The sequence below is a fragment of the Camelina sativa genome, chromosome 8 (genome assembly GCF_030686135.1).
Source record: "Camelina sativa cultivar CO46 ecotype springtype chromosome 8, ASM3068613v1".
Taxonomy (NCBI): domain Eukaryota; kingdom Viridiplantae; phylum Streptophyta; class Magnoliopsida; order Brassicales; family Brassicaceae; genus Camelina; species Camelina sativa.
In genome coordinates, this window is record NC_141887.1 from 28576224 (window position 1) to 28588934 (window position 12711).

Below are 12711 nucleotides of genomic sequence, written 5' to 3' on the forward strand. Positions count from 1 at the left end.
AAATTATTAATAAACCAAATATCTTCATCACTAAATATTATAAAATTATCCAATTATTTGTTAGTTAACTTATAATTACAACAACATAGCAACGCTTGAGCAGTACAAGCATAAACCTATGCTACATGGCCGTTTTTTTTTGTGTGTGTGTGTGTTCTCAAATCTAACAAATAAGTAGCTAATATTAATCGTGACTCTTTTTTTTTCTTTTGTAATAAGATGGCAACTTAACGCAATATGATTTATTTATAAATTTAAAGAAAAAAAAATCATTGTAAGACAAAAATTTTAGAAAAGAATTATGCTTTTTCTTGTTTTTTTGTCTTTGAAGTGGAAACTCGGAGTGAACTCGATTCGTATGAACTTTTTATTCAGGAAAAAGGGAAACGTTAACCGAGGTGTCAACGACGAAAGAGGAAAATAATAGTGGAGATGTCTTTTTCATAAAGATTATGTAGTATTTTAAACATGAGAACTATAGTTGATTAAAGACACCTTTTGACTAATTAATTATATTTAAATTTTTTACAAAAGAGTAATAAAGACGTCTTCTCTCTAATGCCTGGTTCCAGGCAAATATATATCACCGAATTAGTGCTAATCATGAATCATGTAAAAAATAATACTAAATCAATTCATGTTCTCATATTGTAAGTTTCTATCAAAGTTTTATTAGTTCTTTGTAAATAATAATAAATTTTTGTTCATCTAGTGAATGATCTCTCTATGCTTGACAATTAGTTGGAGTTTTTAATCTGACAACATTGGACCACACGTATTACTTTCGACATCGATCTGAAATTCCTGTCACGGATGTAATAATAGTATTATCATTGGTTATTTGGCTCAATCAATATATATGGTCTTCTTCTTCTTTTTTTCTTTTTCTTTTTGGTATATGAAAAAGATATTCGTACTTAGCCTAATCCGTAGTTATACACATACATCTCTTTGAGCTTCTTGGGCCTTATAGGTCAAACAGGCCAGTGCATTTTTTGGCCCATAACGGATTTGCTTTGCACCCACTTACAATTAGGTTAAGAAAAACTTAACAAGTAAATAAATTAATGTGAAATAAATTAATTGTCAACTACAAACTACACTGAATCAGAGAACCCGACTCAGAGAGTTTAGAGAAATTTCACTGATCCTATGAAATTCTCAGTTACGCATAAGAAATTACACAAAATCTGAATACTCTCTCATCAAGCAAAACTTTTACATACAGCCACCAGTCCACCATCCATCTAAACAACGCAGGTTAGTTTGTCATTACTTGCGACGGAATCTACCCGAATATATAAATACCGAATCATCGATCTCCACCGCCAATGTCTTGTGATAATTCTTCAACCAAATCCTCGAAAATCTCAAACTCGATATCCAAAACCGTCTCTGCAACTTCAGCGTCGTTCTTTGATTTCCATAATCCAAAACTCTCTGTTCTGAAATCATGTTCGACCATCATATCAATTGTGTTCGACTCCACATCTCTCCAAGATCTCAATCTCTCGCATACCCTTTTGGCTACAGCTTCATCGTCAAGCAAAACAATGTCGTTTTGTAATTCCTCTGCTGCGAGGTCCGAGATCAATGCTTCTATGCCTTCGGGAACTTCACTCATGTCTTCAAAGTATGTTTTAAGAACTCTCTGAGTTATAATCTCACAATGGTAATAAAGACTTTTCATATCTTCTTCCTCCTCCTCCTCATCCTCGTCCTCCTCGGTCTCTTGCTCTGACATTCTTTTCTCGAGTTCCATGGGATCCAAACCCGCGAGTTGCTCGAATCTATAAAGCTTTTGTAGTAGCAGATGCTTTGCTTCTGTAAATCCAGATCCAAAAATAAACATTAGTTCATTCATACAAAACCCTAACTTAAGCTACAAATAAATTACAAAATACTTATGAGAATAGGAAATGTACCAATATAACAAAAAGGAACTATACACACAAAAAATGTGAACTTTCCCAAATCTAATAGAACTAGTCACAAGATTTTAAAACCCAAAAATGTCAGTGAGACACTTTAGCAAAACACTGTGATGTAAACGTCACTGAGACAATCAGACAATTCAATAATAACAAACACTATTGGTGCACGAACACGTTACTGTTCTTTTTTTTTTTTTTTCTCGAAATCATAAAATCTTACAAGGAGAGTTTTATAAACCATTTAAGGAGAAATCAACCAATAGTTTGGTAAGGTGGGAAAATTAAATGAGAAGCTGAAAACTTTGAGACAAAAGAGTGGTTCGAAAACGTACTTTGTACAGATCTGAAGCTGGAAGGGATGTTATTGTCATCCATGTGAATGTCTTCGTCATCGTCCTGAAATGGAGGGTCCAAAACTGATACTGGGCTGCACTGTTCTTTATCTTCCTCTTCTTCTTCCATTTCTAGTTTCTTTAGCTTCTCTACTTCATAACTCTCTTTTTTCATCTGTTTAATACAAAATTAAGTACTTTTAGATAACTTCAGATTATATGCTTAATTCTACTGATTGTTTTTGACTGATGGAAAACACACAACACAAAGACAAATTCTTTTGACTCTATTGCTAAATAATTTTTTTGATAGACAAAAACCAAAAAAAACACAAAGACAAGAAAGAGAGATTTGCATGTCAGAGACAAGAGATCAACTTTGTTTTCAACAACACAAAAGGCTGAGTTAATTTTCGAAAAGACGAAATATACATTTGTCTTCAACTGTTTTTGCATCTTCGAAAACTACCAAACGATGAGTTCGCGGGGTATTTTTGTCATTACTTTTAAACTTTCTTTACTTTGCAGCTAATTCAAACAAGCTAAAAAGTCATTAATTACCATTTTTGAGAACATATTTTGTATTTTCAAATCTTTAAAACCCATCGAGTTATTATTATGTTCATCAATTATTTCTACAGACTTTTCTTTTTTTTTCGATTTCTAACTAACGAATAATAATGTAATCATTACTAAACAAACTCTTACCAAAAAAAAATGTAATCATTATTAAATAATTTAATTGAAGAAAGAGACAAACCTCAAGACAATCGTGGCGTGGAGAAGCCGCAGGTGATGTGAAATTTGGCGTTCTGAAACCGCCGTTTGAAGGCATTGTTTGGAGAACAAAATGAAACGGGCTTTCACAATGACGTTTATCTTCAGTATAATCTTGACCGTTCATCATCATCGCAAACTCATCTGAACCGTTGGATCTGCTGCTTGAGCTTACCGACGTTTCGAAATCAACGTCCCAAGATCTCTCTCCGTTTGTAACACTCTCTGACCAAACGCCACTACTACTTGACCTCCGCGAGAACTGCGTCTCAGACGCGGTTTTATGCGTTTTTGACGAAACGTTTTCTTCTTCTTCTTTGCGTTTGGATTTTCTTGTGACTATTTTACGAACAACCGGAGATTCCCATCTCAACATATCCTTCACCGAAGAAGAAACGCGTCCACCGTTGTTGATTTCGCGTTTCTTTCTGTGCGTTAGCTTCTTTAAAACAGAACCAAATATCCCGAACGCGTTTCCTGCGTTTCGCGTTCTTGTTTTAGACCCTTCCGAGCTCTGTTTCTGTATCCTAACCGCAGCTTCTAGTAGTATCGACGCGGTTCTCGCCGGTATGTTGACGAAGATCGCGTTTTGGCTACGGTTCGGCGACTTGAATTCAAAGAGTGGTGACTTCTTCGGGTCGGGAGAATCGCGTAGAGAGAAGAAACAAGCGTTGCGGCAGAAACGCGAGGGAAGTCCACCAGCGTTTTGAGAGATAGGTCTGCGTTTCTTGACCTGTAAATGCGTTACCGGACGATTGATTTGGCAACGTCGGTCTGAGATGTAACTCTGAAGCTGAAACGGTTCTTGATCTTCTTCAAGAAGATCTTTTAAATGTCTCTGAGACGCCATTGTATCAAAATTACCAACAACAAGAAACAGAGTAAGAACACCAAAAAAAGAACACAGAACTTTCTCGTGAGTTTATTCAAAAGTTTTAAATTTTGTAATTAAAGTGAAAGTTTCTGGACTCAGATAGAGAGAAGGAGAAGAGAGAGAGAGCGATGTTGATGGTGGTGATTCAAAAATGTGGATGGTTTTAAAAGATCGAGGCAAGGGGCTAAGTAAATAAATAGTTGTAGGTAGAAGAGGAAGAAACAAAAATAATTGTATAGTATTAATTTTTTTTTGGTTAGTCTTTTTTGTTTTGTTTTGTAATGTGTGATTAAATAAAGAGCACACCAACAAAATAAAAAATAATTTTAAAATTCGTAGGGGAACCTCAATGTTATTTCCAAAGGGAAACAAAAATAATAATATTTCTTTAAACGAATTGGTCCCCTTGACTGTAAATATTGCTCTTTCTGAATACAGTACGTAATATGTTTCATGTTAATTAGATGTTCTTTACTAATGCACATGTGTTAAGAGCAATTTCATAATATCTAATACTACAATAAACTTATTTATTTTGTAATATACACACTTACAAGATTTTTTTTTTTTAATTTAAGATGAACATTTGTTTTGCTAAATCATCACTCCAAATAATAAATATTTAGGAACATTATTTCCATGCCCACAAGCTTTTTTATTCTCTAAGTCATTTAAAAAAATTTTAAACTCAACAATGGTCTCTTATTCAAATTTTGGATGAGTCAAGGGGTTTTTATACTTTGATGTCCATATATATTACAGAAGTAGAAAAGTTCAAAATCCTCCTAAACGAGCGCTTATTTCAATAATAGTATCGAATAGTTGTTTTCATTTTTCACATTTCTGTGAAAACTATTCTTTTTTCCTTCAGAAGGACAAAAGCGTTGACGATCTCAAAGAGGTAAAGAGTTAAAAAAAAAATACAAACAAATGAAAAAAAAAAACACTCGTGAGAAAAATAAAATAGAAAACGACAAAACAGAGAAACACGCATGCCCAATTTATTGTAGGAACTGCATTTTGACTGCATCTACTTTTTGTTTGACGACCCTTTTTCTCACCAGTTTCATATACTACTAGTATTTAATTAAACCCCAGTCGTTGTTTTTTTTGTTAATTCAGTTGTTTTTGCTTCATCAATGTAAATTTTGTGTTCAAAAGTTACCACATGATTAGTCTAAAAGAATTGAAATTTAAGATGAGAATGAGATACAGAAACTGCACATGAATTAATGAAATTAAGATTGACGGCTGTTTTCTTGGGGTTGCAGAGGACTATGGTAGCAAAAAAAACTTATATATCCTCTTTTTGAGATGAATAATAATATGATCAGCATTTAGATGGATTAGTAAAGATTTGCATTCAACATTACATTCATGTAACTATTAGTGTAACGTTACACTTACATACATATGAACTTTAACATACAGAATAAGGGATAAATAAATAGTAGTATGTTTTAGCCTCATATACGATTTTTTGCAAGGGGAATTCAAAATTATACAGTTGGAAAAGTACGTAACAACAGCAAAAATAACTTTAAAAATTGTGGTTTTTACAGTGCTCCTCGTGTCGTGCGTAGAGATTGGCCAGAAAAAAAAAGGGACACGGTACAACCATTTTATACTAGCTTTCATATTTTCATTTTGATTGGTTACTCTTTCACAGACACATCAACTTTAATTTAAAATAAAAGAAAAAAAAATCTTTTCGTAAACTTCTGTCTTTTGAAAAGAAGTAATTATGATTGTGTTTCTGAGAATGGTAATTTTAATAAAGTTGATTACAGTTATTTCCTCATATAGTTCCCAGATATATATATTAAGGTCAGAGCAACGCGTGCCTTCCTTTATTTCCTTCAATCACTTTCTGCTTCTCTAGCTAGTGGTGGTGGGGGGTGGGGTTTCTCTTTACTCTCTAATAAAATCGAATTTATTTGGATGATTTTTTTCTTTTTCTTTTTCAAATTGAAAACTTGTGTAGGTCAAAAGTTAAAATAGTATGATGTATTTTAAAAAGATGTTTGGTTTTTTTTAGAAAATAATATACAGATAATTAAAAATTTGGTATGATTGATTTTTTTTTTTTTTTTTTTTTTGACGATCAAACCCCATATATTAAGTTATCGGAGATGACTTTCTTCGAAAGAGAGCCAATTAGGTACCGACGAGCTTACATGGGAAAAACAGAAACCTTGTGCTCTTGCACATTTCGCAAGTTTATCGGCACGGATATTATCCTCTCGGGAAATATATCTAATACTGAAATTAGCAAATCTATCTCTGAAATGAATAAAATCCTTCAATTCTGATGAAAAGATCGGCCAATCTTCGATATTAGACGCCATACTTAGGAGGTCTGAACAATCCGTAGCAAAAAGGGCTTTATCCAAGTCCAACGCTAATAAGCACTCCATAGCCCAAATAAGGGTATCTAACTCTGCATGTAATGGGGATAAGCTTCTGCGCGATCCTTTTAGCCCCATGTGCAGGATTCTATCACCGATAGACGCAATCCAGCCATGCCCACTCCTATCCACCTCTGTATGCCAAGATCCATCTATAAAGCATACAAGGGATTCTTGAGGAATTGGGATCGAAGGTATGCATGCTTCTACTACCGCTGGTGCTAAGTCTCTGTTATTTGCTCTTCTCCAAACTTCTTCTTCTTGGATAGCTTTCTCCAGTGTATCTTGCGGAGATTCAGAGATATTTTCAAACACTTTCTTATTTCTTGCCTTCCAAATGTACCACATCATCCACGGGAACATTCTCAAGTTTTGATCAGTTGCACCAGAATCTCTACCACGCCCATATAGAAAATCGAGGTTGCTATATAGGGAAGATGAAGGGAACACCATAGGATGGGAAGGGATTGTCGATAAAGCACATACTTGACGTGCTGGGGGGCATTCAAATAGCATATGGTTTATAGTTTCCTCCTCCGCTCCACATCTAGGACAATCTTTATCTCTACCAATATGGCGATAATGCAGGCGTTGACATGTTGCCAAGCACCCAATCACACATTGCCAAACGAAATGCTTAAGCTTCCGTGATGTTTTTAACTTCCATGCTTGCGCCTTAAGTGTCGTAACACTAGGTCCCTGAGAAGGGAGGTCGCAAGCAGGGCGAGAGATAGCTCTCGCGGCTTCGTATCCAGATTTAACGGTATAATTTCCAGACTTTGTCAGAGTCCAAGAATAGCCGTCCCTCGAGGCATTCAAGCTCGGTTTAATCCCCAAAATAAGGGTAATTTCTTTCGGGGGGAAGAGTTCCCGAAGACGTTCAATTTTCCACTTTTTTGTGTTGAAATATATCAAGGTGTTAACACAAATCAAAGGATTTCTCTCACTAGTTAAACTTTGGGGTGGTCGTGCTGGCGTATCTGGGATCCATGGTTCAGTCCAGATGCACGTATTAAAACCCGAGCTTATGGTCTTACGAATTCCGTACGAAAGAACTTGCTTTGCTGCCAACATGCTCCTCCAGCCATACGAAGGTCGATTTGATACTTGTATCTCTAATGGACTACAATATTGAAAGTATCTCCCTTTTAGAACTCGGCTAAGAAGGGAATCTGGATATCTCAGCAATCTCCATAGTTGCTTTGCCAAAAGGGCAAGATTAAATTCTTCTAGTGTTCTAAAGCCTAGCCCACCTTCCGAAAGTTGAGTACACAATTGCTTCCACGATATCCAGTGTAGTCCTTTACTGTCTGCTTTATTGCTCCACCAGAAATTGGCTATCGCGCTAGTTAGTTTTGAGCATATAGCTTTTGGTAAGAGAAAACATGACATTACATATGTCGGAATTGCTTGCGCTACTGATTTGATCAGGAATGAAATAACGCAATAGCAAAATCATTGTGTAATTCTATCAACATTTTGTATTCCAAATTTCCAATCAGACAGCTTTGCAGAATTTTTTTTTTGTTCTCTTTATACTGTTCCGTAACTTTCGTAGCAATGCAAAAGAAGTAAGAAAATAATAATATTGACATTCAAAATTTCTGCAGTTCAATACTTTTTCTTGTATTTTTAAATATTCTAAAGTTAAAATTCTTTTCTTAGGATTAAAAGTTAAGATTTTACTGTGTGGAGCCATTAGGTTTGCGTGAAAAGGTCCAGCTTTTCATAATGGTCTTTTAGATTCGCATGAATAAACATAAAACTGTTGTAATTAACACGTTTAATTACCCAAGAAAATCTGAGATAAGCGAATTCCCATTCCATAAAACTATATACAAGTTGAGAGTATCCTAGGCAGATATAAAATTTTGTCATAAATATTATAAAAAATCTATCACTTCATTGTAATAGTAGTTTGACATTTGTTTCATGGGTCCAGGTTTGAGTTAGAAGTATTGTCGTTACGATTTTTTTTAATTATCTATTGTTAAACATTTTAGCTGTTCTATATGATAAAAACATTTGATTTTTCACATATGTCGTAATTTTGGATAGTATTTGGGTCTAAATACTTTGTTTATATAAAAATTCATCAGTAGAAACTAAAGATGTTGTGGATAATGATGGAAACTAATGATCTTCTGCTCAAAAGCGATTCCTAATGTTTATACAGCCACCCCAAAAAAGTGAGTTTTGTAATAAATAAAAAATACCAAATTAATATTTATAGGGTTTTCCATAATAATTGGTTTGTTTTTTTTGACATTTTGTGACATCACATGAGTGTCCATTGTCATTTGACGATTCTTAGATAGACTTGACAATCTCTTCATTGTGTTTTGCAAGAATATATTACAATCTTATAGATATTTACTATTCATGATAATGTAACCAATCGCATGCTTGTAGTCTAGCGATAAAAATAAAATGGAAGGCAAAGTATGTTCCATGACAGTGGATTGTGAGTGTTCAAGAAATGTTAACATCAATTACTTTCTATGATTAACGTACGAAAGAACATAAAAATGTGTTGAACCTCAGCCACTACATCTTTATTGGTGGCGTGATGATGAACTTTTGATTGGGTCACGGTGACAAGTTTTTTTTGGGGGGTTATATGATAATCAAACTTGAAATGATTAGTCAGTATGGGAGAAACATTATACTATATATGTTATAATAATTATATGTATCTTATTAACCCAAAAAGTATAGATTGGTATGTTATATTACATTTCATAGGATAGACACAAACATTTATAATGTCATGTAACAAAAAAATCCTAATTATTGTGCTTAACTGGCATAGAAAAAGACAGTTCTATGATTGAGACACTTTACTAGAAAGCAACTTTTCATTAATTATACCAGTGTTTGTATAAATGCAATAAAAACTATACTGACATTATTACAATTTACAATATAAGTAAAAAAAATAACTTCTACACTATGACTTATAATGACACTTCGAGAGTACTATAATTTTTCCTTCGGATAAAACTTTATGATATATATATGCTACTCCAACTGTAAAGTTAAACCAAGTAAATATGACGCAACTGAAACGCAAAATTGTTTAAAAATATTCTATATGTAAATAAATATGTACATCCCTGTGACTATTGTATATATATATACAAATACAAGTAGACTAAAATGCCTAGATATTTATATGTTAATATAAAATATGAAATGATCGGAGTGGTAGGGAACTATATGGATTGTTATTACACGACTCTAGCTACTATAATTAAGGTTTGAAACTAAGACAAGTCAGGTAGTAAAACCCCGACAACTTTACAAAGGCTATATATAATGAACATAATAAATACTAGATTTTAGGTTTATCTCAAGAACTAATTAATTAGTTATGAATGTAATCACCTTTGAATTTAGGTAAGGTTGGCGCTTCTAGTGGTTGGTGTTTGGTAAGTAGTTTCTCAATATTCTTTTTGTGTTCGCATGTCAAGACAAACTAAGGACATACCCAATTTTATATTGTTATTCTTTTGCCCAACGTTATTTTATTTTCTTATGATATACTTTGGGTTCTCAATTATTAGTCTAATCACATGAATAATTTAGTTGTATTTTTGTTAGGTATTGACCGGCCGGGTAATTAAAACCCAATCCAAAGTGTACTCGTACTCGCTGTAGAACATGTTTTTTTTTGGGTGTTATGGATAAAGAGCGGCAATGGAACATGTTAAATGAGGCTACCTCGTTTATGACCATTCAAATTTAATTCTTCGTTACTAATTTTTTTTTCCAGTGAAAAGCATGTCAAATCGTGACATAATAAAATTAATATTCATAACTCAAAATGTCAATATATTCTACTTTGTACCAAATTTTTAGAACGCTTTGACTATATAAAAAGAACAGCATAATGACTCACATATTAAAATCATCTCCAATATATATATTTATTTTTTACTCTAAAATAGAGTAATTGTAAAATAGAGCATTGAATTAACATAAAAAAAATAGAAATGAGAATAGAATTATTCTATATATAGAATAATTTTGAGCAAATGTTACTGTATAATAGAATTTTGATTCTAAAATAGAATGGGGGTTATAGATGCCTAAATAAAATATTTTGATGCGTGATAAAATTATAATCTAATGATTCTTTTATTACGGTTGTACCATCTAATTTCTTAAAAGAATGTTAAATTTGAAGTTAGTTATAAGCTTATAATAAGTACAGTTTGTCATAATAAAGTGAAGTAATTGATTAAATATAGTACTAGTACTTACTTACTTCTATCTTATAAGACATGAGACAATAACATCGATTCATGAATATTAGAAAATCAAATTGGGGTCCATTAATTTTTTTTGTTTATTCACTCTTGGGTTAGTGAGAGCACCGTCACATAAAATAAAACTAAAGGACAAGCTTCGTGTGCGTCCAGACACACGTGCGTACCTTTCACCCACATACCGACACGTGTCAAATAACGGTCGGCGTTTTTGTTCAGCCGCTTGGTATGGACGTCCATAATTCGCGGTTTGGTGACGTGGCCCGTTTCCTTCATTGGATTCTTTTTCTTTCGCGTTTTCTCGTCTCTTTTTTCTCCACGATTAATTTGGTGTTTTTTTTCTTTTTTGGTTCGTTTCAATAAGCCTATAGTATTGTGATTTGTAAGCATTCGTTCGATTAAAAAATATGTGATATATGTAGGCGACGAAAAAAAAATAAAACCTATACAAATATCTATCTTCTTGTTTTTTTTTTTTCTCAAAAAAAAAACCTATACAAATATCTATCTTCTTGTTTAACGTTAATATTTGTAAATAGAAAGATAAATATTTGACACTGAATTTAAGATATGAGCAAGGTACACTTAATATTTTTTTTTTCTGTACAAAGGTAGCATAAATAGGTTTTTTGTATGCAATTATGTAAATATGGGTGATTTGGTGTAGAAATGTCCACGTAGTTTCTTATTTTAAGTTTATGGAACACATGTTTATATTACTCATACCCCTTATTGATTGAAAAATTAAAATACTTAATTATTTAAATGCACGTTTCACTAATTTGATATATATACCTTCTTCTTGTTCTTTTTTTTTCCTTTTTTTTTGTAATGGCAACTTGCAAGATTTTTGCGAATCTTATTTCTTTGAGAAGCTTCGCGGAGGAAGAAAACATACGAAGATAATAAGGAAACAGACAAGATATCTATATCAGTAATGTAACCGCATATTAGTATATACGTAGACGTGTAGTATTGTTTATCAATTGTTGTATTTGTAGGTATACGGCTATTCATGTGAACCGACGAGATATATTGAAGAGATATGGGCAGAGCCAAAATAAGCATGTCCCAATACAATTTATGTTAGAGGATTCAATAATAGCTAAAATATAAACACCAACCTATATATTAGATACATTATGAATTATTGAAACAAAAAAATATTGGTCCTATTAAAAAAGTTTGTGACTTTTGACTTATTGTGAGACAATATGTCTCCGTATGTATCTTAAACTTGGATCGTGTCGCTTGATTTGTAGCTTTCCTCCATGCTCATGCACGACTGGTACATACACTCATTCAACGCACATCTCATTGAATTATAAGAAAATATATTGAAGTCTAGTCTCATGTAAATTAAAGTCGATCTTTGTTTAAAAATAGAAACCTATCAATGTTTTTAACATATTCGGACTATTGCGGCACCGAACATTTTAGAGAACACACACTGACACACATAATAAATATACACAGAGTTTTGATCTGAGTGAAAGACGGTGACATGCCTATATATGATTGATGTCTCGGCCATTTCTGCGAAAGGATCATACTAAACAAAATAAAACATCACATAAGATTTTATAAAATAATAGAGGAAATTTGAGGAGTATATGTAGTATAAGAAAAAGAAATATTCGATCGAGAGCAACAGAAAATGCGTTTGATACGATTACACATATAAAGAGAGACATGAGATATCTCATGGATAGGTTTAAAACTTGGAACATTGTAGATATATGCTAAGTATATATTAATTATTGTAGATGCATGCACTTTCAGATTCAATATAATAAAGTAAGAGATGCTCATACAAAGGAAACAGCGTTGATACTTCCACCAAACCAAACGTTTGATTATTCCATTTTCCTTTGAACTCTATTTTTTATTTTTCTTTGTTAATTTTCATAGTATAGCAGATTCATATTCTTACAAGATATTAGTTATTTCTAGTACATTATAGATTGAACTAGTAGGGGTACAAATACAATAGATAATGTTATATACATTACTCTCGTATATTGACAAGCCTTATTTCAAAAACATTACTACTCTCTTAACTTGATCCTAGCATGTCTATGTCATCTATTAAGTATTAACATAGATAACATAGAC

At 32.8% G+C, this 12711-nt stretch overlaps 1 protein-coding gene across 1 annotated transcript; it reads right to left on the bottom strand.

The window, feature by feature from the left end:
• Positions 1–1037: 1037 nt before the first annotated feature.
• On the bottom strand, positions 1038–4125 carry LOC104708755 (uncharacterized). Its single transcript, XM_010425377.3, has 3 exons — positions 3027–4125; positions 2267–2441; positions 1038–1824 (listed from the first exon to the last, which is right to left on the bottom strand). Exons 1-3 carry the CDS (start codon positions 3891–3893, stop codon positions 1313–1315), a joined length of 1554 nt encoding a protein of 517 aa, XP_010423679.1. The 5' UTR covers positions 3894–4125; the 3' UTR covers positions 1038–1312.
• Positions 4126–12711: the final 8586 nt, after the last annotated feature.

What these genes read in the sequence shown, in the direction of transcription:
- LOC104708755 (XM_010425377.3), bottom strand. Translation starts at nt 3,893, where the DNA reads ATGGCGTCTCAGAGACATTTAAAAGATCTTCTTGAAGAAGATCAAGAA. An exon ending in CACGCCACGATTGTCTTGAG is followed by an intron (nt 2,442 to 3,026) that starts GTTTGTCTCTTT and finishes TGTATTAAACAG; the next exon opens with ATGAAAAAAGAGAGTTATGA. An exon ending in CAGCTTCAGATCTGTACAAA is followed by an intron (nt 1,825 to 2,266) that starts GTACGTTTTCGA and finishes CTGGATTTACAG; the next exon opens with AAGCAAAGCATCTGCTACTA.